Below are 27,735 nucleotides of genomic sequence, written 5' to 3'. Positions count from 1 at the left end.
TCTGTCCTCCTTTAAATTCTCTAGGAAAACCTTATGGTTCTGTTGGCATGATTTTTTTCCTCCTTGTATATTCATACATTCTTAGACATCATTAACCCAAGGAACTGAATGTAGAATATAGTGACAGTTTTCGGCAGTGCTATCCACATACGCATTGACGAGCCCAGGGCCATTATTTATTTGATGTTGATGAAAATACATTTTGATTGCTGCAGAACTGTGCAGCAATCTTTGGGTTCATTTTAGGGTCCATCTATGCTAAGTGGTAACTGAAGACTTTGCAGAGTAAAGACTGTGCGACAACTGACAGTTGGTGGTGGTGGGGGGGTGTCATTCTTTCATTCAGCTCTCTTTGAGGATGGAGTCTATTGCAGAGGAGCAAACATAGCCTTTCCATGTGCTTTGCTTTCATTTCAGCCCAATTCCACAAAATGTCATTGAGCTTCTGTTACATATCCTGCCTCGGTTGCAGAGCCAAGGATACAGTCCTAGGTTACCTATTGTTGGAGAAGTGGTTAACTCAAACTTGGTGTGAAACCACCATTTTACCTTGTTCTTAAATTCTGTGGGTCAGTAATCCAAACAGGACCCAGTAGAGATGGCTTGTGTTCCCTTGATATCTGGGCCTTGCCCAGGAAGACATCAGTGGCTGAGGAGACTCAGATAGCTGAGAAATGGAATCTTCTGAAGGCTTCTTTCCTCACGTGTCTAGGGTTTAGGTCAATAGTCTTTGAAAGCTGGGCTCATATGGACCCATTGAACTGGACCATGTACACATGTCTGGCCATGTGTCTTCAGCTGGGTTCTAAGAGATAATGTCTTGAGGTGGGGCATCCAGATAACAGAGGCTGACTTCCGACTTAGCCTTGGAAATTGTGTTATGCTGCATGCCCTTGGTTAGAGACATGTTTTTAAGGGCAGTCCAGATTCAAAAGGAAGGTAATTAGACTGGATCTCTTGATGCAGAATAGTGAGGTTACATTGCAAATAGCATGTTTTGGATATTCTTGGAAATTCTTCTTTAGACAAAGAAGAAAATGATATTTCATACTACCTGTTAACACTGGAAGTTGACCACTGTAAGGGAGGCACATCAGACTTCTATGAGGCAACTTCATTATTCTGTGGGAAGCAACACTGTCCTACAGCATATACATTACATGTATAAACAGGGTTATTTGCTCTGTCTTGTGTTTCTATCCCACTGTTCAATTGGAGCAATTTTTGTAGACCTATCACCTTGCTGAGATGACTCACTGTGTGAGTTTTGGTGTTGCTTTGGAGCTTGAACTGTGTTTGTTTGTATTTATTTTCAAAGTTGACCCCCAGCCTCATTTGCCTGGCTAGTTCCCATTCAGCCTTTTAAATATATGTCACTTCCTCCAGGGAGGCCTCCTTGACTCTTGCCTGGATTGTGTTCCACTGTTGTGTATTTCTATGTCTAGCACATATTATCTGGGATCAGAGGGGCCTGCTTTGTTTCTAGATTTTAGACTTTATGGAAGCAGGACCAGTATGTGTCTTTGCCTTTGTAACCTGTGCCTACCACTTAAGAGGTCCTAAATAACTACCTGCTGTTAAAGCTACTTTTTAAATCTGTATTTGAACATCTGAACTGGAGGGGAAAAGGCAACCAAGGGCAGGGAGAGGGCCACAAAGTTTGCATGATCTGTTTCTCTTCTTTCCCATATTCCCTTTCTTTTCCCTCTTTTTAGTCATCTTCTTTACTCAGAGGAGAAATAAATCATAAAAACCTCTCAGCATACTTACCTGCATGCTCTTATGTGTAAAGAGGGCAGAGGGGAAGTATCTGGCATTACATCCTTTATGATGAGTTGACTCTGCCTGCAACAAAGAAGGAATAAGTCAACCACTTATGATATGGTCAAGAAATTGTACCCTTAATGCAGGTGATGAGGCTGATAAAGCTTAGGGTTTCCTTATCCTCCAGGGGTTTTCTTGTTAATACAGCTTCCTAGGAATACTCATCAGAAAGATGGATAGCAGAGACCTATTATAAGCCCCTTTTAATCTCAATAAATATATACTTAATATTTCCAAGGTGGCATTTCCTTTGCTAGTTGGCCTAGCAAAAATTTTTAAGCATCATAATTTTCCTGGTCTTAGCCTATTTAATTTTTTAAAAAGTATCTGCTATTGAGTATCTGCTATATAGTGGGCCCTGAACAACATTTCTAATCATAATTTTAATACTGATCCACAGCCAGGCAAGTAGTATAATGTCTGTTGTAAAGATGGGGAAATTGGGTCTCAAAAGGGTTAAGAAAATGACCGGTATCTTGGAGCAGCTGCTTGTGGGGGCTGTCTGTACCTTGCTCTTATGTTTACCCCCCGTAAGCACAGTCAAATGACTTCATTATGGACTTGTATGTTTCCTTCCCCTCCATACTGTAGTGTCTCTTTTCTAGATAACAGGGAAGGGCATTAGGACTTGGCCCTTCAGTGTCCTTTCAGCAACTTAGGATGTGAAAAATTATATGTAATGTTGGAATATTAGTTTTCTAGCACTGCTATAAGAAAATGCCACACACTGGGTGGCTTAACACAATGAAATTTTTTTCTTATGATTTTGGAAATCAGAATCCAAAATCAAGGAGTCTGTAAGGTCATGCTCTCTCCAATAGCAAGGAAAGGTTCTCCTTTCTTGCCTCTTCTACCTTCTGGTGATTTCTCGTGTTCTTTGTCTTGTGGTTGCATAATTCCAATCTCTGCCTCTGTCTTCATGTGACCTTCTCTTTGTGTATTTTGATGGGTCGCCTCTTTTTATCAAGACACCAGTAATTGAATTTAGGGCTCACTTTAACCATGTATAGCCTCACCTTAACTAATTATATCTGCAAAATTCCTAAATGAAGTCACATTCTGAGATTCCCACGGACATACATTCTGTGGAGGGAAGACAGTATTCAACTCCCTCCAGTTGGGTATGAAGGATAAGAATTGGAGAAGCATGTTGGAAATCAGGGGAGTAGGATTAGCACGTTTTCAAGGATTTGCGTTTCCTTTAATTCCACCCTCTTTTTCTTTGGGGTCTCGTAATTTAATTGAGATGTGGAGCCCCTTTACGAGGAGGAGTCACAATCACTGATGAAAAGGGAGGAAAAGAGACTTTCCCTTTTGCCAGCCTTTCTCTCTCTCCAGTTTCTTTTGTTTTTCTGTACCATCCCCTCGCTTCAGAAAGAGAAAGAATAACGTATTCAAAGCAAGACTCCTGGAAGGAACAGGCAAACTTCTATGATAAAGATAAGCAATAATGCAGCACTGTTTTTCTTCCTGTGTTTTACATTTAGACAGTTTTCTTCAGAGTTCCTTTGGGTAGTTATAGAACCAAAAATATTTACAAGCCATCTTCTTCACAGTGGAGAGAGAAAGGGCCTCAGAAAAAGGGTCGCTTTGGGGATGCTTACATGACCATTACATAAAACCAAAGTCAAACAACAGTTTTGCTTATTTTATCTTCATGTTGGATATTCTTACTGGACTAGGTATTTTAAAAGAAACCCAGAGACGTTGGACCACAGTTCAGTTCTTTATTAATTTTGTAGTTTAATGATCCATTTCTAAATCATCCCTGTGGAGAAAAATTAACATTTACTGAATCCATATTAGTTGGTTGATGTGCTGCTAGACACTTTTTTTCCATGCTTTCTCTGCTAATCTTTCCAACAGTTGTGTGACACGTCTTATTGTCTCCATTTTTGGGTGATGAAACTGAGGTTCACGGACATTAAGTATACTCGCTGAGATCACAGAGTGGGCAAGTGACAAAGCTGGACTTGGATTCAGGGCCTCTGGGACATAGAGGAGAATAACAAAGCTCCTAGTAAAGTTTTCCCATAATTACTGAGGAAGAGTTCGTGGAAAATGTAGGCCAGCGTCACGCTGTGATGATGTTGATAATGATCATGATGCCGGTGATCACTTCTGCCATTTTGGAGTACCTACCATGTGCCCAAAATGATAGCAGATGGTTTAATATACAAAGTTCATTTTCATGAGCGTTCATTATATAAACATTTCTTGAACATCTCTTCTGTAGGAGAATCTGTTCAGATGTGAGGAAACTGACTAAACCAAGTTTTCTACAAGTTAGTCATGATGTTCACATATTGTACACACAGAAACTAGAATATGGACTGTTGGCCCAGTCTCTCTAGGGTTTGCTTCTGGATTGGTCAGCCCCCAAAACTTTTCTTTTTCTTTTTCTTTTTTTTTAACTTTGCTTTTTCTGTACAAACTTGGATGAATCTGAAACTATTTTATTCATTTATTTAAAAAAAACCCCGCTATTATTTAGTAATGAAAAATATGTGTTTGTTGTAAAAAGAAAAATTCAGAAGTATAAAGTGAATAAAATATAAATAGTATAAATGCCTCCCATTTTCCTCTATTCACCCTCTCCCAAGTGTAAACTACTGGTAATAGTTTAACATACATTTTATAGACTTTCTATGTTTGTATAAATACATAGAAATGATTAACATACATTATATATAACTTGGCCATATTTAATATATAATACTATACATCCAAGTAGAAAAGTACTTGAGTTACTACTTTGTTTTGTTTCTTACTGCTATGGGAGAATTGAAAAGGATGGGAACTAGTTTCCTTTCACTCCTTAGTCCCACCTTTTCTCTATAATTCTCCTGCCCATTTTGCTTCTAACCCTACTCAGGGCTTTGAGTGATGGACTGCTTCTAGTTCTGGAGACCCAATGCCTCTTTGCCGATGGACAGAGTTAATACACACTTTCAAAGACAACAAATTACACAGAAGGAGCTGGGATTATAGGGTTTGACATATAAGGAAGTCGAAGGGGTCTACGCTAAAGTTGCTACACCCAGGAGAGAGAAGATGGAGACCTGGAAGTTCTTAAAGTGGTGTCTCTCAGAGTGGGGTCAGTTCCACCAAGGAGAATGGATTTGTGGTGTGGTTAGATTCAGGTCCCTGATATCAGGTACCCACTCTTGGCAAAGATCTTAGCACCTGAGCTTAGCAGGGAATCAGCAGGACTTCAAGCTGCCTATTTATGGGTTATGGTAATAACCAGTGTGCAACTCAGTGTACTCCTTAACTTTTGTCTAAAATCCCGAGGACCATAGTGTGATCCTGCTGAGTACAAAGTGGAGTGGAAAGTAACCAATGAATGAGATTTAGTTATCCATTCTGGCAAATGGGAAACTTGGAATCATATTTATTTTGAGTTAGAAAAATGTTCCTTGAATTCAAGCACCATTTTAGATGATAAATAACATGTATCCTTGGGCCTAAAGCATAGATTTCCGTATTTCACATTTGGGAAAGTAAGGATCATCCTGTAATTGATGTATATATTTTATGCATAAGTACTTTATTCCCCACAAAATATTACTATAAAATAGTATTTTCAGTTAAAGTAATATGGCATATTCATAGGGTATTAGCTAAACAGTTAACATTTCTTATACCCATTCACAAAAGAAAATTTCACCTGAGAATGATTTCTGATGAGTCCTTTACATCCTCATCCTAAAGCATAGAGAGATAAATGTTAATAATATTTAACAACTTTATTGAGATACACTTTCTGTAGCAAGAAGTTTACCTCCTTAGAGTGTACAGTTCCGTGGTTTGGAGTATACTTTTCAGAGTTGTGTGACCATTATTATAATCCGATTTTAGAGCATTGTTATCATCCCAGGGAGAAAACTGGTGCCCATTCACCCTCATTCTCCATTTCCTCAAGCTTAGTCCTAGGTAAACACTCATCTATTTTCTGTCTCTATAGATTTGCCTACTGTGGACATTTCATGTAAAAGAGATTCTACAACACATGGTCTCCTGTGACTAATTTCTTAGCAAAGTGTTTTTGTGGTTCATGCCTGATGCATGTTGTAGTACACAGCAGTACTTCCTGCTGTTTTATTGCTGAATACTGTAAAATAATATACAATGATTATATTGTATGGATGTACAACATTTTCTTTACGGATTCTTCAGTTGATCAATGTTTGAGTTGTTTCTACCATCTGGCTGTTACGAGTAATATTTATATGAACATTTGCGTGAAAGTATTTGTGTGGGCATAAGTTTTCATTTCTATTGGATATATACCTTGGAGTAGAATTGCTGGAACATTTGGTAACTCTATGTTTAATAGTTTGTAGAACTATCAAAGTAATTTCCAAAGTGGCTGAAATGTTTTACATTCTCAGCAATGTAGAAGGGATCCAATTTCCCTACGTTCTTATCATCACTCGTCTTTTTGATTCTAGTGTATGTGAAGTGGTATCTTACTGTGTTGTTTGCTTTGGATTTCCATAATTTCTGATGATGCTGAGCATCTTTTCATGTGCTTATTACCCATTTGTATATCTTCTTTGGAGAAATGTTTATTTAAATACTTTCCCCATTTTCTAATTGGGTTATCTTTTTATTGAGCTGTAAAGGTTCTTTATATATGCTTGATTCAAGGCACTTGTCAGATAAATTATTTGCAGATATTTTCTTACAAGGCTTAGGTTTTTCTCACAATCCTTAGCAATTCTTGATGGAAGAAATGGCCTGCCTCAAAGAGAGCTCCTGAAGCCACATCATTTTCTTCTCCTCCCACAAAGTCAGTGTGATAAATACATCAACACATCAGTACCAGTTGTATTTCATTTTTGAGCTCTTTTAAGTTGCCCTCAACTGCCTGATTCTATTACGTTTTTCTTACCTTATTTCTCCTTGACCTCTCTGCAACTTTTGGTGCCAAAGACAATCATACTCTCTGTCCTTTTTCCCTCCCTCCCCCACCCACTCTCCCTCCTTTTCTCTTTTCTTTCCTTTTATAAATATGTGTATTAGGCACATACTAAGTTTCAGAAGTTCTACTAGAGGCTGGATCTAAAGTAAAGAAAGATACCTTTGAGATACATCCCCAAGCAATTTATGCTATAGTAGAAAAGGCAGATATTAGTATAAATGCTAATACACTAGTAAACATAAAATTGTAACTGTGATTAGCCCAATGGAGGAGAAGTGCTGAGTGTTATATGAGCAGGATACAAGGGAACCTTACCTGTCAAGGAAATCAAGTGTTCTTTTTCTGAGGTGATGACTGAGTTGAGATAACAAAGATAAGCCAGCGTTAACTGGGCCAAGTGGGAAGAGCATGTGAAAGTGCCTGTGAGCTGAGGAAAGGAGATAAAGGCAATGTGGTTGAGCAGAGTGGGCAAGAGTGAAAAAATGGGACAAAAATGGTACGAGGCAGTTAGGTGGAGGTGAAACCGTGCTAGGACCAGGACATTGTTATTACACATAGTAGCATTTTGAGACTAAAGGGAAGTAACAGGTTGGAAAATGTTAGCAGGGATGGCAACATGATCAGATTTGAATTCCTAAGAGGTTGCTCTAAATATAGTATCAATAATAAATTAAAAGTATTAAAAGTGGGCAATATAAATGTGGGCGGATCCATTGAGAAGCTATAGCACTAAATCAATAGCAGCTTAGATGTGGGTGAGACAATGGTGGTTTGGATAAGGGTGGTAGCAGGTGGTGGCAGAAATTGGGATATAGGAATGAATTTGAGAGACACTTAGAAAAATCAAGACATCGTGATGGATTTATTATAAAGGATTAAAGGAGAAAGGAATTTCAAGACTGACTAACAATGACATATCTAATTCTTCTGTCATGGTTTGACAGTGACTGTCTTGGTTTGAATCTACCACTTTATAACCTTGGGCTACAACCTCTCTGTTCCCACTTTTTCATATAGAAAAAAATGATAATCTTAGCTCATATGAATGCTGTAACACATTAGAGCAGAGTCTGGCTCATAGTTACATGCTCAATGAATGTTACTCATGAAAAATGCCAAATATTAGTGCTATTTAGAGAAGAAGCAGAGGAGGAAAGTAACTGATTTCTTAAAAATTGAATATATGGGAGACTTTTGATTCTGACCAAGATGGACTAGCCCATTTCTCCTAGGTCCTTTCTCCTATAGCATAAAGAAAACCTTTGAACACATAACACAGTAAATATCCAAGAAGACTGAAAGGGGAAAGGAAAGTGAAACTACCAGAACTTTGTGACTTGAGGAGCTCACAAGGAGTGAGTTCCCCATTTTATTTTTTTGCATCTCATACATCCTAGTTCAAGAAGACTGCAACCCCAAACCACCAATAGGCACATACCATAAAAACTTCAAGAAAAACCAACTCTACCTCTTCTAGGGAAAAGGAGGATTAACAGAACAAATGGAAAACCTTTTTGAAAATACCCACTCTACCATAGTCATCTGGCAATGGGAAACCTGCTTGGTAGAGAGAACCTGCTGATTCCCTCCCTGTAGTAATGTCAGTGGGGTTGAGCATGAACCTGGACCTCCACTCCCACCCAGCAGCTTAGTGACTGAACAGGGCAGTGCAAGGAAAGACTAATAGACACTCTACTCTTTCCCAAACTCATTGTCAATGGAGCTCACCAGGGAGCTGAACCTCTACCCAGTATTTACAAGGTATTATGAAATAGAACTAACATTATATTTAATAATAGAGTGAATGCTTTCTCTCTTAGATTGATAACCAATGATGTTCATTCTCACCACTTTTGTGCAACATACTACTGGAGGTCTTAGCACAATATGAAAACAAAAGGAAATAAAAAGTGTAGAGATCAGAAAGAAAGAAGTAAAACCATTTCTATTTATAGACAACATGATTGTCTATGTAGAAAATTGTAAGGAATTTACAAAAAATATAAAAGAAACAAATGAGTTCTGCAAGATCATAGGCAATGATATCAACACACACAAATCAATTATATTCCGATATAATTGCAACCAACACGTAGAAACCAAAATAATAGTATCATATACAGTTGCTTCAAGGCAAAATGAAATGCTAGTTATAAATCTAACAAAATGTGCAGGTTCTGTATTCTGATAATTACAAAACAATAATGAAAGAAATCAAAGAATAAGTAAATAGTAGATACACTATGTTCATGGATTGACAGATTTGGTATGATAAAAATGTCAATTCTCCACAAACTGATCTGTAAGTTTAACACAATCTCTTAAAATCTCAACAATACTTTATGGAAATGAACAAGCATAATTTAACATTTATGTAGAATGACAGAGAAACTAGAATAAACCAGTTTTGACAAAGGAATAATAAAGTGGGGGACATCACTATATCTGATACTAAGGCGTTCTATATATTTCCAGCAATCAAGACAGTATGGTATTCACAGAGGAATAGACTCATAGATCATTGAAACAGAATAAAGAATCTAGAAATAGATCAACATATATATAACCAGTTGGTTTTCGACAAAGGTACAAAATCAAATTAATGGAGGAAAAGCAACCTTTTCAACATTTGGCACTGTAGCAATTAAGCATAGGCCAAGAAAAAGAGCTCAACCAAAATTTCACATCATATATAAAAATTAGCTCAAAATGAGTTATGGACTTAAAATGTAAAACTGTAAAAAAAAAAAATAGAGAAAATCTTTAAGCCCTAGGGTTAAAGAGTTCTCAGATGTTAAAAGCACTATTCATAAAATAAAAAAAAAAATAAATTGAATTTCATCAAAAATAAAACATTTTGCATGTCAAAGACCAATAAGAAGATGAAAATACAAGGTATAGTCTGTGAGAAGATATTTATAAACCACATAATAAAGGCCTAATATCTAGAACATATGAAAATTTTTCAAAACTCAACAGTAAAATAAAAATCTAGTTACAAGCAGGGAAAGGACATGAACAGATATTTCACCAAAGACAAGCCTAAGATGGAAAATGAGTGTGTGGAAAGATGTTAAACATCAATAGTATTGGCAAAATGCAAATTAAAAAGACAGTGCAGTATCAATTACACACACAATGGAATGACTAAAATTTTGAAAGTGGCAATATCAAATGCTGACCATGATGTGGAGAAACTTGATAACTTATACGCTGCTGATTGGTATATAAAGTGGTACAGCCATTCTGGAAAACTATTTGGTAGTTTCTTATAACATGAAACATGCATTTATCATATGACCTTGTACTTATACTCTTGCATATTTATTCCAGAGTAATGAAAAACATGTTCACATAAAAACTTGCACATAGAGCAAAATATTCATAATAGCAAAATATAGGAGACAATCCAAGTGTCCTTCAGTGTGTGTATGTTGAACAAACTGTGATGGATTTATACAAGGGAACACTTCTGAACAACAAAAAGCAATGGACTAGGGACACATACGACAACCTGATTGGAACTCAAGGGCATTTTGTCTAGTGAAAAAAGCCAGTCTCAAAATCTACTTACCATATGTATAATTCTATTTCTACTACATTCTCTAAATGACAAGCCTATGGACATGAGAACATGTTAGTAGCTGACAGGGACTGGGGGTATGTGGGTCTGGGGAAGGGGTGAATAGGTATAAACAAAAAGACCTAGCATGAATGTGGTGGTGGTTACCTGAACTTATACACAGCATAATACTGCTTAGAACTATACACTTAGGTACATATACACCCGCCCCCTACCACAATGGATGTAGATTTTAAACATGGTATAAACTGAATAAGGTTTCTTTCTAGACTAGTTAACAATATACCGATGGCTTTCATGTTGTACTACAGCTATTTAAGATGGGACTATTGAAGGAAGCTGGGTGAAGCATAAGGGACTCTGTACTACTTTCACAACTTCCTATAAATCTATGATTATTCTCCTCTAAACAGTAAAAACGTACTTACACTGTGGCCAACACTTTAGAAATTCCTTTGGATCATACAGTAAAATGGAGGTGTGGAAAGAATGCGGGAAAAGAGATGGGATGCATGGGAGTGGAGTTCCAGACATACAACTTATTATCTATGTACTTTGACCTGTTACAAGCTTCAAACCCCAGTTTCTTCATCTATAACATGTGATTGATGAGAGGTGCTTGACATCTCCCAGTGGGGTCATTGTAACAATTCCATAAACTAGGTAAGAGATTACTTTGGACAAAGGAAAGCCACAAGCCAACCAGACCCCAGACATGGAGCATTTGCAGCGGAAATGACTGTTTAGGTAGCTTGTTCAGGTCCTGATTAGTCCACTAAGGAAAACAGGGCGTTAATTGATAATGACTATTGATTACATTTGATTACAGTGTTAGAGTCTTTCTGAGCCATTCTGTAGAAAGAAAAGGAAGAGAAGCAGGAGGAGAAAGAACCTATATGATAATGACAGTGCTTCGTGAGTGCCCAATAAGTATTAGCCAGCATACCAGTAATTATTATCATCAGTGGAGAAACAGCATGGCACCACAATCATCATTTTCCATCTTGAGAGGTTGGATACTCCAAATATACTGTAATCAAACTCAGGTCATACATCAACAATTGTGCATTCACATCCTTCACCTTTCCAATCTGTAGCCTCGTTTCTTGGGACCATAATTGAATGTAAGTGAAGACGTGTTTGGGGCTTCAAGGAGATACTCTAATTTAATCGTCTTCAAAAGCCTGTCTGTTCATAGCCTTTCTTTCTGGACTACCAGCCTATAAAGGCAAGAGAATGTTTTCTTAACCAATTTTAACTACTATCCAACAATTAGGTCTGCTCACAAATAATTGCAGTGGTGGTGGTAATAGTAATAACAATAATAGCTTACAACGGTAGAACGTGTACTAGTTGCAGTGTGCTATAAGCATTTTACCTATAGTAACGAATATAATCCTGATGACAATCTCAGGAGCTAGGTTCTATTATTATCCACCTTTTACACCTTAGGAAACTAAGATGCAGATTGGCCAAATGACTTACTCAAGTTCACATAGCTGATATAAGTGGCAAACCCAGGGTCATCTAACTCAGGCTGCATCGTTGTAGAGTCTGTGTCATGCCACCTCTCCAAGTGCTAGTCCTGCCCCCTTTGCAGCATCCCCAACAGCTGGGAGGGAATTTGATGGTTTTAGGAGACCATTTCTTCTTTGGTTGTTTCTGTCCAACATAGGTCAGATCTGCAGTGGGGATTTAATAATAAAGCTCGCGAATATCACCATGAATGTGATTGCCTCCGAGGAGGTAAAGATGCCAAATTTGGTGAAAGCTCCAAGATGGCGAAATTTACGTGGTATGGAGAGCAGATATGCAAGGCTTTCATGGCAAAAATATGGGCAGGACGTGGTGTCTGAAGCCAGGCAGGGACATAGATATTCCAGTTACGTTGGGAGACGGTATATTGAGTCATGGAAACAAAATGACAAACCGGAGAGAGGTAGAAATGAACTCCCACTTTGCAGGCCACCTCATCAGAGAAGAAGTTTTCTTCAAAAATAACTGGCAGATAAGACCAAATAGGATGGATGTGTTAATTAACTTGATGAGGGAAAGCCTTTCACGATGTGTGCGTATGAGAAATCAACACTTTAAATAACTTAGTTTTATCAATTATACCTAAACAAAGAAAAAAAGAATTATCAGGTAGGTGCAGGTGGACCAGATGTTTGGAATGTTGCATCAAACCATACCTTTCTTTTACCTGTAGTGCCCTTGCTGGGCAGTTCTGACTGAGAAAACCATGACCGTTGTTTAAAGACCAGTCCAAATACTACCTTTTGTAAGAAGACCTTTCTCCCTCTTGGCAGAAATTGCTTTCCTCCAATGGACTGCTATTTCATTTTATCTTTATTCCTCCAGTCTAGGAGGACCACACGTGCCAGGTTGCATATGGTATTGAGTCCTGCCTGTTATTCCAGTGTAATTTTTGGCAGAACCCCTTTCACTATAAAATGTATTCTGTTTGTATGATAAAATATATAAGGTCGCCTCCTTATAACTCTTATCACTTCTCCCTTGTGTTCCACTTAGTTGCATATTGACATCTGGTGGCCCCTATTAAAATGTTCATGTGAACAGAGACCTTCTCTACTCACCTTTGTATTCCCAGTGCAGACTCTAATAATTATTAAATGAATTTAGGTTTGAAAACTTGGGTGTCGAAGTCTGTACTCAGACATTTTTGTGTGCCCGACCTCCTCTGCTATGGTACCTGTGTATACTAGGTGCCTTGTGGGTCTGTAAAAGTGATCGGACATCTACAGGTTATACTAGTTCTGGAGTGTGCTGGAGATGACATTAGCACAGACTGGAAGTGAGTCTTTATAAATCTCTTCTCCCTACTTGCCAACCTGTGCACATGACTCATTGACTGTGGTTTGGTCTTAAGGCCGAATGAATTTTTATTTAATTTTTGAAAAATCTCAACTGTTAAATCAAGAGTCATATGCTTGTGTTTGCTGTATTTTGCTTGCACATGAGTGATTAAAACAGCTCTACTTTCTAGAACTTAACCTTTCTTATACTGGGTCTCTGCTAGAAAATTTATAATAAAAATTAAAGAAGATAGATGTTTCAATTGATTGCTACATTGATCTAACAGTACACTTTAGAAACTACATTGAATTTTTAGTGTTCAGTTTGTGTGATTTTGGGGACGTTTCTAGCTGGGACTTCAACTCCTGTTTTATAAGGTTTTGTGACTTGAATAAACCTATTTGAATTTTCTTTTTAAAATTTAAGACTTAAACATCTGATATTTGTTTTACAGAGTAGCCATTTAGAGGACTGTTTAAATTTCCTGATTATGACAGGAAAGTAGTATTATCTGCGAAATCTTGATTTCTAACTTGGAATCTCTCCATCCATTTTATAAAGTGTTGGATCTACATCCCCCAGAATCTTGTGGGTTAAGGAAGCCTCAGCTATTTGAAAATATACAACCATGTAACTACCCAGCAGGTGTCAACCCAGGGGTTGAATGCTGACCCCCCTGTGAACTTAGGCCTTGGGCTATGTGGAAAACTAGAGTTCAGGGCCCCACGGAAGTCCCTTGAGGAAAGATCCTAAGGGTAATTCCCTTTTGGACTTGGCACAACCCCATGCTTGCCAGCATTTCCTGTGACCAATGAAATTCCTTTGAAATTCCTTGTTAGTAAATGCTTCTTTGCCAGGTAATATTAGCTGAGCCTTCCTCTTCAGTTTTAGAGAAACCCTGGAATCTCACATGTAGGATTGTTTCTTTTTCCCTCATCAACATCAGAGGAAGGTTTCCCAGCCTAGGCACTGTCGGTGTTTCATGCTGTTAATGTTTCCCTGTGCAGGGCTTTCCTGTACACTGCAAGATGCTTAGCAGCATCCCTGGCCTGTATCCACTAGATTCCAGTAGCACCCCTGTCCCAAGCCATGATAACCAAGGATATCGTCAGACATTATCAAATATTTCTGGTGGGGAGGAGAAACAAAATTGCCTCCAGGTGAGAAATGTTGCCTTGGAGCCTTGGAACCTCTATAGAAATTTGCAAGGCGTGGAAAAAGCAGTGCCCTTAGAGCAGGGCTTACGTGCAGACTTACATGCAGACTTACATGAAAGTCATGTAACTTGCGTGAGACACTCACTTCTATGATTTCTTTAATTTCTTTACATGCAAAGCGAGGATAATGACCTCCATCTTTTAGAGTTGTTGAGATTTTCAACCATACCAGGCACAGAAACTGCCAGGTGCATTGTAAGATCCTCGTACCTGGTAGTCACTGTCATTCTTATTTGGCGAGTCCCAACTTACTTTCCCAACACTTGTGATGCCAACTTAAGATGTCTCTCTCTTTCTCCCCCTGCAAACAGAGCATGATGAGTGTGGCAGCGGGCAACACAATTGTGATGAGAATGCCATCTGCACCAACACCGTCCGGGGACACAGCTGCACCTGCAAGCCGGGCTACGTGGGGAATGGAACCATCTGCAGAGGTAGGCTTGCTGTCCCCGCCTGGGCTCCTGGCACTCATGTTGCAGACCCTTGTCACCACTGTGGTAGCTGAGCATGGCCAGGGTTCCTTTCCTGGTCTGTCCTCTGCTGAGGGTGCTGTGCATCAGAGAAGAAAAATGCCGTAAATTTCCATTTTGGATTGGATGCAGAAGGTACACATTTGGGTCAGGGATGTGGCTGCACAGCTCTATGGCTCTGTTGAGCTTTGCCTCTGGGCCTGAGTTTGTGAGGGACACTGTGACTGCTGATGTGGGTTTTTGTTTCCTGTGAGATTTGCTCAGAGGGCAAGTGGCCATACTTGAGGTATCCGTGTGGGTAGGAAGCTTCGAGTCTCTCTGTGTGGGGGGCGCAGGTCAGCAATTGAGAGGCAGTGCCTTGGCTTCCATCTGCATTTAGCATAAAATCAAAATTGCTCCTTTATGGCTTATGAGAGCATTCAGAAGCTGGTGTCTGGCTCCTCTCAGCTGGCAGCCCTCCTTTCTCCCCCCCTTGTTCCTTCTACAACCAACATTCTCAAACACGCCAACCACATTCCATCCCAGGGCTTTGTGCTTGCTGACACCTCAGCCTGGATGCCTACTTCCTCTACACCTCTACGCAAGTGTCCCCTCACCACAGAAACTTTGGCTAGCTCTAACACAGCACCTCTGTTAGGTCTTAGCCTCATACCCTACTTTATTTTTTCCTCACTAACACAACATGACAGATTGTTGTCACGTACATTTCTGTGTTTGCTTCTGGGCTGTCAGCACTTTGAGAGAGACCACTTGGGTTTTGACTCTCTGCTCTGTCCCCAGCAATTAGAATGATGCTTGGCACACTGTAGGAGCTCATTAAATACGTGTTAACTTACTGAACTAACCAAAAGGAAAGAGACATTACATAGAAAAAGAGGCAAAATGGATGAAAAAACAGGAAATAGTCCTTCAGGGTGGGTATTATTATAATTATCATCCCTGTTTTAGAGGTGACAAACTAAGACCGAGAAGGGTTAAGTAACTTGCCCAAGGACACCCAGCATGTTATCAGTACTCTTCTGCGGAGATGACAAGCCAATGAAGAGAGAGAAATAATGGGCAATGACCAAGGACCCATGTTCCTGGATTAGATAGGGGAGAATTTGTAAAAATTGACTTCCTTCTTCATGTACCTGGGTGACTCAGTCAGTTAAATGTCCAGCTCTTGGTTTTTGGCTCAGGTCATGACATTGGGGTCATGGAATAGAGCCCCAAGTTGAGCTTCATGTTCAGGATGGAGTCTGCTTGAGATTCTCTGTCTCCCTCTACCTCTCCCCACTGCACTTGCTCACTCTCACTCTCTCTCAAATAAATGAATAAATCTTTAAAAAAAATTGATCATATTCTCTGTTGGTGAGGTTGGGATAAACAAATTTGTTGATTGTTTACATGACAGTATAAATTGGTGAAACTTTTTAATTACAATTTGAGAAAATCTTTGAACATTTAAATCCGAAGAGTAATATAGGGATTCTTTTGATGCCATTGATTTTGCCTTTTGAAATGTATTCTAGGAAATGCACATGCTCATGAGGGGGGAATATGCATGTACAATGGTGTTTTACTACATTGCTCATATTCACTGAAAGCCAGAAACAATCAAAATATGTTGGTAATGGAAAGATTTATTTCACATATCATTTTGTGATATAGAATGCAGTGCTTTAAAACTCTAAGTGTATATATGTACATATGCGTGTGCACACACACACTTTGAAGGATTTCCGAAACATATTTTTGAGAAAACCCTACAGGACAATACCTATCTCGTCATCACGTATCTGATTTATTATTTATAAATATATGTATGCATGGAGACTTGAAACACGGAAACTGTTCATTTTATTGTTTATGAGGTCGTCTGTGTGTGACAAAGAACATGGACTTCAATGAATTCAATGTTTGCATCTTTCACAATGGGAATTTACACATATCGTAATTGTGTGTGTGTTTAAGTTCCTTGAAGCAAATAAAAATGCTAGTGCTCAGCTTTTAAAAGAAGGCTAAGATACTTCCAAGTAAAACAAAAATACATAAATACTAATATAATTCCATGGATTATCAAGCCCACTGCTGATGTTTGCATGCTAATGCCGTAAGTCTGAGGAGCACATAGGGATTTGACTTCACTACTTTTTTTTTTCCAGAATTATGTTACCTCATAAAATAAAATATTAATTGCACTAGTTCAGTGAGTTTGTGTTTGCCAAACCCTCTCCTGCCATTGTGATAAGTAGTGGTTCACCTTTGTGGAATTTGAAAGTCTCATTATAAAAAATATGAGTTCAAATAATGTTCCTGGTGTCCACAGGCTCTGAAAATACATCTTCCCCTGAAAGTTATGAATCAAGGACAATAATTTTCTTTAAAGTGGTTTTCATGGTCACTTGGGCAGACTTCAATAAGATAGGGAGAACCTCATGTTTTATAAATGTTACCTGGGCAGAAGTGCAGTGTAGTTGAAGAACTGGGCCATGAGGTTACAGAGTTTGGGGTTAGACAAGATTTCCTTGCTAGTGAGTTGTAACTTCTGTATTTTTATATAGTAAATTGGGTTAACATCAGCACCGCGTTTTTCCAACTGTATGATTGCAAAGAATTCTTAAAAGAATGTGTGTATTCTTTTGTGTGTATGTGTATACATCAGTTCTTTGCATTGATATATATTTCAATTCTTTGCATATATATGTGTGTATATATACATATCAATGTGTTTTAAAATATCAAATGCTATAAAATGTAAAAACAGTATTAGTAGTGGTACAATGAGGGAGGAGGAGGAGGCAGTTGATGAGTTGGCTTGAACCTCAGCCTCTGACTGAAGACCCGAGATTTGTGTCTCAGTTTCAGGGCATATATTTCATAGTTGACTTTTCCACCTGTAACTAAACATTTATAGAAGGAGTTGGACAGAGATAACTAGACAACTTGAACTATTTTTTTAATGTATAAAAGCTTTTCTAAGACATGGTATTGTTCATAGAATTGAATACATCTGCTTAGAAATAAACACCATTAACACTACTAATCACAGGCAAAACACAAGGCAGCAATTTCTCCAACAATCCTAATTGGTGTGAGTTCTCTCACATGGGCTCTCCTGGTGGCCAATGTCCAGGGAAAGTGGGTATTTGTTTTGGTTTTTTTTTTGGTTTTTTTTTGTTTGTCTGTTTGTTTTGTTGTCGTTGTTTCTTCATGTGGATGGTAAATACTTGTTCAGCTTCAACAGTCACACAATACGTGCAAGATGGCTTGCTGGGTATGTTCACATATGTTACTTCATTAGTTCCCACTGTATCCCTGGGAGGTTGATAGCATTGTTCTAGCTCACAGGTAAATCTTGAATAAAACATAGCTAAATCCAATTTAATTTAACCTGATTAGTGCTACTGTCTTTAGACCCCTTCCTTTATCTTTTCCATTTTTTCTTCTCTTTCGCCTTCTTCCTTTTCCTCCCTGCTCCCTGGCTATTCAGCATTTAACTGTCTTTTTTTTTTTTTTTTTTAAGGTCTGTTTTTCTCCTAACTAGAGATTGTAAAGAAATCAAAAAGGGAAGAGATGGTACAATGGCAATCGATAATTTTTTAATTTGCCCATATTTTTGATAAACAGACTAAAAACTTTTGAAACTATATAAGGTATGTTGCTAAAAATTTGAGGTTAAATGGACAACACACTAGCACACTGTTTCAGATCTGACTTGCACAATCTGACATGCAAGTCGAGGTTGTCTATGGGAATGTTTATCTGCGTTCCTACTCCCACATTAACCTGGACCTGAGGTGGGCTTTGGGCAGCTGTCAGGTAGTAGGTGACTGACAGGGCCTTCCCTCTTGTTTGTCTCCTAGGGCTGGATAAGATATGATGATCCTTTAGAACATTTCTTGTCTTAATGACTAATAATATTGACATTCTTTTACAAACATACATTAAGGGGGAGTTCTGTGTCTGGAGCATAGTTCTGGGCACCAAAAGAGCAAAAGGCAAATAAGACAAGGTCACTGGAGGGCTCACCATTTAGTATGGGGAAAAGATTTGAACAGATGCTTCCCACCCAGTGTAGCTATTTACAAAATGGTATTATGTGAAAAAGGCTTAAAAAGAATTATTCAAAATACAGAGCACGCGAAAGGCATTATTGTGTCTTAATTAGGACTCCTTTGGTTGCAAGTAGGAAAAATCTGCTGGCAAACCTGGCTATGTAATTGTCAGAGCCCAGAGAAAAATAAAATATAAAGCTTTTGCCTTTCTTTTGTGATCTCTCTCTCAACCTTTTGTAGTGTTTTTTTTTTTTTTTAAGATTTTATTTATTTACTCATGAGAGACACAGAAGTAGAGACATAGGCAGAGGGAGAAACAGGGTCCATACAGGAAGCCCGATGTGGGACTCAATCCTGGAACTCCAGGATTATGCCCTGAGCCAAAGGCAGAGGCTTAACCATTAAGCCACCCATGCCTCCCTGTAGTGTTTTTTTATTTGTTATTTAAATTCACCCCCAGGGTGCCTGGGTCGCTCAGTAGGTTAAGTGCTTGACTGGTTTTGGCTCAGGTCATGATCTCAGGGTCCTGAGATTGAGCCCCATGACAGGCTTTGCGCTGAGCATGAAGCCTGCTTGGGATTCGCTCTCCTTTTCTTTTTTTTTTTTTTTTATGATAGTCACAGAGAGAGAGAGAGAGAGGCAGAGACACAGGCAGAGGGAGAAGCAGGCTCCATGCACCGGGAGCCCGACGTGGGATTCGATCCCGGGTCTCCAGGATCGCGCCCTGGGCCAAAGGCAGGTGCTAAACCGCTGCGCCACCCAGGGATCCCTCGCTCTCCTTTTCAATCTTTGTCCCTCTCCTCTTCTCCTCTCCCTCTCCCTCTCCTCTCAAAAAAAAAAAAATAATAATAATTAATTAATTAATTAAAAAATAAAGTCATTTTCCCTTGGCTATGGGGATACTCTTAGAGTGCGTGCAAATACCCAGAAGAACCAGGTCCTAAATTGGCACTAAATTGGCACGTGCACTTGGCCCACTGACTGCCGTGGGCCCAGACCAGTGCAGTGTGACCTGGCTGGGGCAGAGAAGTTGAGCCAGGTATCTCCCCTTCTCTTCAGCCCTGCACCCCAATACACACAACAGATGGGAAAACCAAGGGATTGTAGTCTCCCTACCAGTTCCCTGGATCGCCTGTGGAATCCACCCAAGAGCTGCCAGCTTGGGGTGAGGATGATATAGCGATACATTACCAGGAAAACCCAGAGCATGCATTCTGAACCCCAGCCCTTCCTATATCTGTACACAGGACCCTGCTGGGGACAGGCAATTGTTGCTGAGTGGAAAAGAGAGAGGCTGTGAGGGCCCAGGGGTCAGAAAAATGGAGAACTGAGAACTCATCCTAGGGTGGGGTGGGGGTGCATGGGAAGTGGGACCACACATTAGCTAAGGTTCCAAAGCCCCAGTACATGCTCTGGTGTCCCATTTAGACCTCATTTAAAAGACAAAATTCAAAGATGAAATTATTAAGAATGTTCAGTTGGTGACCACAGAGCATTAATCCCCAAATGAAGGGTCCTTCTGAGCTGGTTACACGCTGGTGAGGTTGGACATGTCTGCTAACTTTCTCTTTCCATGTGTGTCATCTAACCTAAAAAAGGTGGTTGGAATTTAGGAATCCATTTCTCCAGAAGCTGGAATGCTGATAGTACTCTCTCTCGTCTCCCTGCTGCTTTTCTGTGGATTGACTCCCTATTTCTGTCTCCTTACGGGCTGGCTTTGTGTTTTGTCCATGTGGTTGAGGATCAGATCTTCTGTTTTGTAGGTTCAGAAACTTGGCCTTATCAGGCTGCCGGAGATAATCTCTTAGGGACCAATATGTTGATTTTTTATTATCACTGTTGTGGTTTGAGAAGAGCCTAAAAATAATACCATTTTTCCTCACCTGCATTCAGAACCAGTTGAGAGACAAATAAGCAGTGGAAACTAGAATGTCGATATAAGGACTGATAAAAATGGTACCAGAGAACATGGGTTATATATTTGGCAATAGTATTCATTTTTTTAAAAAAGATTTTATTTATTTATTCATGAGAGACACACAGAGAGAGAGGCAGAGACCTAGGCAAAGGGAGAACCAGGCTCCATGCAGGGAGCCCGATGTGGGACTCAATCTTCGGATCCTGGGATCACGCCCTGAGCCAAAGGCAGACGCTCAACCCCTGAGCCACTCAGGGATCCCTGACAATAGTGGTCATAATACTGAGCCCCCAAATTAGACTTGTACACCTATTCACAGTGAACGAAGGCTACCCCTGGAGCACTCCACATAGGGCTGCCTCTGCCCCCTGGAGGGCAATAGCAACAGCCCAGAATGGGTGTTTCCTGTATCTCTCCTGATCCCTAGTGTATAAGTGAGGAAAGAGCTGGGCTCTGCATGTCCAGATCCTCTCTCTCGCTCACCAGCAGTCAGGAAAGAATGAGAGGTGGGCCAAGGGGAAACCTTTCTTTAGGAAATCAGATAAATAGAAAAGAAACTATCCCACCCCCCCAAATCCACCAACAACTTCTCTTAAGAAGTGGCAAAATGAAAAAATAAAAAAATAAATAAAAAATAAAAAAAGAAGTGGCAAAATGTTTGTGTCTTTAGTTTCACCTCTTTCTTAGTTGAAAGATGTGCAGGGAGCTGGGTTTTATTTATTTTTTTAATTCTGAATTCTTTAAATGAAAAATCAGAGTTAAGGAGTTAGCCAGAGGTTTTCTTGACTCATCATCTCACTATCTGTTCCCCGGCTGCAATTCTTGCAATTCTCTGCAGTGTAGGTCTTGTGATCTAGGATCTGTTCCAAACCTAGTATGATGCCCTTGCTCAAAATCCTCCAGCATTTCAGGAAATGGTGATATAACCCTCTGCACGTCTCCTCAGTGTTTTTTTTTGATGTCTAGAGCAATATATTAACTCATCTTTCCAGTGTTTATTTTCAAACCACATGAGCAGACTCTTTAATGACTTTGCAGTTTATGACAATGTACCTTTTTTTTTTTCTTTCTTACCTTTAAAGTCCAAGAAGCCCTACTCTGATCTCAGAGAGGGCTGGGTGAACAGCACAGTCCTCTGTGCTCCAAGACACTCCCCAAACACTGCTCCAGTCCCGGTCGTCCCATGCTACAGCTGACAGTTTCCTTGCCTGCTTCCTGTAGGCTATGGCTGCCTACCTAGGTTTAACCAACATTTAGCGCAGAGCTGACTAAGCATGTTATAGTGCTTGGAAGTTTCCTAATGAATGAGTACATTTATATTCCTTTTAATTTTTAAAGAATTAATTAATATGTTAATTAATTAGCACATGAGCAGGAGGTAGGGGTAGAGGGAGAAGGAGGAGTAGACTCCTGGCCAAGCAGAGAGGCTGATTTGGGACTTGATCCCAGGATCTTTGTATCATGACCTGAGCCAAAGGCAGATGCTTAATTGACTGAGCCACCCAGGTGCCCTAAGATTTCTTTCTAATAGAGCATACACTTGTGTACCTAGAAGATTTTGCAACAAGGCAACTCTACATGGGACACAGAGGCACTTAGGCCACTCATACCTTGTCCCCAGCTGAGGCTCCCAAAGATAGATATGCAAGTGGACTTTAGTGTGGAGTCTGCTTTGCTAATAGAATAATAGAATGACTGACTTTCAAGAAAATCCTTACAATGAAATTCATTTCACTGTCAGAGTTCCTGGGACATAGCTGCATGTTTATTCTTAGGCACCTCAGAATCCTGCAGTTCTCTGAAGTCATTTATTATGAGTGTTTCCATAGAGGTGCATTTGCAGAAGTACCGCTTCCCAAAAATTCTGGTTCATAGGAGGCTGGATAAATTGTACAAGAAAACCCCAGAAAGTCAATAACAGAAGCCCAGAGAGGGTTTGATGGAGACAGAAACATTAACATGGCAGCCTGTTAAAGATGTAAGTGAAATTCTGAGTAAAATAAGAGATGTAGGTATCTTAGATGCACAAAGTTGCTTTCAGAGACTTGGAGGTGCTATGGGAAGAGAGGAGAGGGAGAGGCAGGGGAGAAAAGTAAGCTGTTTTTACTACAATACCACTGGTGATACTACGGTTGATAAACTGCCGGGCAGTGAATCAGAGAAGATGCTTAGGGATTTTGAAGCAAATGCAAGGGGAATAGGAAAGCCTTTGGCAAGAGTACTCACAGCACTGCAGATGTGGTTTTGAAAGTGGGTAATGTAATGAGGAAGGAATGCAGGAAGGCCCCAGTCTAAAATTCTGCCTTTAGATGTACAGGAGAAAAGTTGGAGAGAATGACGAGAGGCAAGATTGACAATATGGCATGGTTTGACCCACTTAGAGCCAGGTCCGTTTGTAAAAACACATTTGTATTGATAAATAGATAACGGTTGTGAATATATTTCTAAGTGTGTACTTCTGGTTACAGGACAATTTGCTAACATTTCAAGGAGGGATTTGAAATTCGACCCTGCACCTGATTCATTTATAAAATCAGGAAGCGGGTAGGTTTGGAGAAGTTCAGGATCAGACTTTGTAAATAGGAAGAATCTTTGCGATGAATGTGGACTGTTGTAGTGGTGAGAGCCACTTAAAATTTTCCACCTAAAGAGATGATAAGGGAGTCTGTCCCTTTGGTATGGTTAAGATTTTTTTTTTTTTTAAGAACCATATTGAAATAATGAGACTAGGTCAGATGACTGTAAGAAATGTGACCTTCAAATTTTTTAGGACTATTTGCTAACTTTATGATTTGGCCATAAATCATAAAGACAAGACTAGTGTGGATGTAGATAACAAAATCCCTCTCAGTTATGGTCAGCCAGTTATCACAAAGTGTTCGTAACACAGGGAAACAAATTTTAATATACAGGGTTAAGAAATAGTTTATTAGGAACATGCTGAACCATAACACCATGATTAAATATCCATAAACTGGAAGAGTGAGCTGCAGGGTGATGACACGATTTTCTACTAAAGAAACTATTTTATATTGAATAAAGAAAGTCTGCACTCTTGAAGGCACTCAAGGTTCTGTGACAGCTTGGCCCTATCTGGGTATTTTGAGTCTCATCTCTCACATAGCTCTGCCCATTACCTGATCGGTCACACTTGAGAATTAGCTAACCATTCTCTTAACAGGCCAGGGAACTCCTGCTCCCTTCCCTTTCCCTGGGGTCATTTATTGTACTGGAGAGACTTTTCCATCCTCTTTCTCTTGCAGTTGAAATCCTGGTTACCCTTCTTAGTCCCACTCAAATCCCATTTTTCCTTCATCTTCCCAGTCAAAATATACTGTTTCTCCTCTCATTGCTGCTTATTGTATTTAATGGGTTATGCCTTGTTAAATTTAGCTGCTTATGTGTCAGACCTTGTGCTTCCTGGGTGCTCAGTAAATACATATTGATGTAAAATGGGAATTGTCTATTCTTCTGACACAAATCAACTCTTCTCTTGTAGCCTTGTGTATTAATTACTCTGAATCTTGACCACCATTCAGATGATCAAAGAAAATTTAAGACTGTAAAGTACATTATTATATAATTAATATTTTAGAAAATCATTGATGAGCCTGTTACTTAAGTTCTATGACATTAGCTGCTGTATATAGAAAATTTGTTTATTCTATTTTAGGTTTCATTCCTATTGATACTGAATACTCACTTCACCAATATCAAATGCCTTATGGATATTTAACCTAATTATACCAAAAATGATGAAATCCCTTATCCTAATTAAGAGGCAATAGGCAGCCCAAGTGTGGTATCTTTTTTGCATGTTTGTGTTTTTTTTCCCCCTGCATCTATTTCAAACTCTTCCTTAAATGGCTTCTATCTAGACTCATTCACTTATTTACTCAGCAGACCTACCTGCCTCAAGGTTTAGACCTAGAAAACACTTATGATGAGCAGTCAGGGCAACATGGGGAACATGACAAGTTACTAAACACAGAACTGTGCCCTTCATGTTCCAAGAGACTTGGATAGTATCTTGGCATATATTGTTGAGTAGGTCAGTGTCTTTTCATACTATGTATTGGCTCCCCCGTGACCCATGGGAAACATCAGTGAGTCTCATCAGTATTCCATTATGGGGCCCCAAACAGCATAGGATCAGTTATTCTGTTGGTCCTATAACTGTGAACCCTTGACGAACTTTGGATTGTGTTGTTTCATAAAAATGGAATATTATTCTACCACTGCCTATTGGACATTTGGAGTGTCACCATCTTTTTTTTCTCCATTCCTATAGGTTCAAATCCATTTAAAACTGACATAAGACAATATGGGAATCATAGTGTTGGCTTTATCTTGGGCTCTCTGGGGGCAATAGGCCCTACTTCAGGGTTTGCCTCTCATGCAGTTTTGGGTAAGGACAGAAGCTGAAGAGATAATACAGATACCTGGTCAGATTTTTGCTTTACTGATTACATAGAGATGGAAAGTTCTGGAAGTCTCTCTATGTCTGATACAGAAGGTCTGATAGAAGAGATGGTTCGTATCCTGTTGAAGCTATCATCTCTGTGGCACGTGTGAATCAATTTGTCACTTGCCAAGGAGACCCCCCTCCTCATAAGGGAAATAGCTATTACTTGGGTACAGAAACAAAGAAATTTAAAACAGTCATTCCATTATCATTCCCTCCTGAGGACTAAAGAAGATAACATGCTAAAGATTCTCCATCCCTGCTACTCCACCCCCAGAAAGGCTCACCTATTTTAAATGCGGTATTACTAGTAGAAAAAGTAGATTGGTAGTAATGTCAACGAGAGGATTTGAGTATCAGCTGCAGTGTTAAACAGTATTTTTTTTTAAAGATTTTATTTATTTATTTATTTGAGAGAGTGACACAGCAAGCATGAACAAGGTGGTGGGGGGATGGGCAGAGGGAGGGGGAGAAGCAGACTCCCCTCTGAGCAGGGAGCTGATGCGGGGCTTGATCCCAGGACCCTGAGATCATGACCTGAGCCGAAGGCAGATGTTTAACCACCTGAGCCACCCAGGTGCCCCTGTTAAACAGTATTAAAATAACTTCAAACCTTTTTGGCAGACTCACTGCCCTAAAAATGCTTACCAACAACCACTTGTACTAAATTTAGAAGTGGGTCTATCTGTTATAGTCCTAAAGCAGGGGAGTGCACTTTTTTTTTTTAAGATTTTCATTTATTTTTTATTCAGAGAGAGAGAGAGAGAGGCAGAGACACAGGTAGAGGGAGAAGCAGGCTCCATGCAGGGAGCCCGATGTGGGACTCGATCCCAGGACTCCAGGATCACACCCCTGACTGCAAGCAGTGCTAAACCGCTGCACCATCGGGGCTGCCCGGGAGTGCACTTTTTAACACTGTTTTAATTCTAAGAGAGAGAAAAAAAAATGTGTATATGCCTAGAGGAGATTATTATGCTTAAAGTTTCAATAATATTTCATTTGAAAAATGTGACTGAAACTGGAAAATGAAACCAACTGTGTCATAAGTTATCAAGAGATGTCCTGTTGATCAGCTTTTGATAAAGAACTGCAAGCCTACCAGAAGCTGAATTGCAGTCTTAAAACCAATACAGCATGTTAGCAAGACTGGGGCCAGGGAAGGGGACCTGGCTGGCATAGGATACAATATGTTGGTTGTGTAGTTTGGCTTAACAAGGCAGACTTGATATATTCTTGTCCTGGGATTTAATATTCTTTTGTTTCAAATGCATTTCTACTGGGCCAAAAGAGTCTCTTGGATGCACTTAAGGCACTTTCTATCACTTACCAAAGTCCAGTGCTTCCGTTTGAAGTTGGCAGACAGTAACGACATCCCTGGGGGCTTAAAGGAAACATGTTAAACCAACCTGCATCTCAGAGGAAGTGGAAATCTGACACTTAGGCAAGTGCCGATTCTTTTGAGTGCATCTTGAGGCTGTACTTGGGTGAGTTGCATTGATGTTTGTTATCCATAATTGTCACATCTGTAATGACTCATGAGATTAGCAAATCCATATAAATATATAAAATCTTATTTGAAAATAAGCTACTGAACATTGACTTTCTGTTCAGAAAATCAAGATAACACGATCTTTCTTTCCTAAGGAACAATTCTCCGTGGACCAGGAGAGGTTTCCTAATGTTTCTTTAGGCCCATTATTGAAGATATCATATCAGCCTCTAGGCCATCTTCTGGATTATGATCTGTTTGGGAGAGCAATTATATGTAAAATATTCATAATATTTAACAACTCGTACTATGGGAGAGTGATGCCAGCTATACTTGACATGCCTATATTAACTCAGAATATGTGCAAAGAATATCTATTGCATGGAACCAAAAGACCTATGGTACCTGGTTGGGTGCTATATTTTAAGGCAAGTTTAACCTAAATGGATCTGGTCTCTCTCTCTCTTTTTTTAAGATTTTATTTATTTATTCATGAGAGACACACAGAGAGAGAGGCAGAGACACAGGCAGAGAGAAAAGCAGGCCCCATGCAGGGAGCCTGACGTGGGACTCGATCCCAGGACCCCAGGATCACATCCTGGGCCGAAGGTGTCACTAAACCGCTGAGCCACCCGGGCTGCCTGGATCTGGTGTCTTTTAATGATGATTGTGCTATGAGAGCTAAATAGTCAGGAGCCTAGGCCAAGTACTGCTACTGGGCCTGCCTGGCACAGATACTTCTTTAATATTACCTTAGAGACTGCTCTTGACTCAAATTTTTATTAAAGGCACAAAGGACAAATGGGAGAACATCATATAATGCATAAATGTCAACAGGACTTGGGGCTAATGACAGGATATTGGTGGAATGCTTAACTACTACTGACCAGTACAGTGTGTTGTGGTTCACACTTACCGGTTTTGTGTTTCTGTCTCGTTCTATCCCAGCACAATGAAGTATTTCTGCATCTCAGCCTCATGCATG

At 39.6% G+C, this 27,735-nt stretch overlaps 1 protein-coding gene across 2 annotated transcripts in view; it reads left to right on the top strand.

Moving 5' to 3' along the window:
- NELL1 (neural EGFL like 1) overlaps positions 1-27,735 on the top strand; it is an 805,991-nt gene that overhangs the window by 468,622 nt on the left and 309,634 nt on the right. For both annotated transcript variants that reach the window (XM_072725392.1, XM_072725393.1), the window contains exon 14: positions 14,680-14,802. In XM_072725392.1, the coding sequence (XP_072581493.1) occupies positions 14,680-14,802 (123 nt within the window). The remainder of the gene's footprint in view (positions 1-14,679; positions 14,803-27,735) is intronic.

The sequence above is a fragment of the Vulpes vulpes genome, chromosome 11 (genome assembly GCF_048418805.1).
Source record: "Vulpes vulpes isolate BD-2025 chromosome 11, VulVul3, whole genome shotgun sequence".
Classification (NCBI taxonomy): Eukaryota; Metazoa; Chordata; class Mammalia; order Carnivora; family Canidae; genus Vulpes; species Vulpes vulpes.
This window is presented reverse-complemented; position numbering and strand designations above follow the sequence as displayed.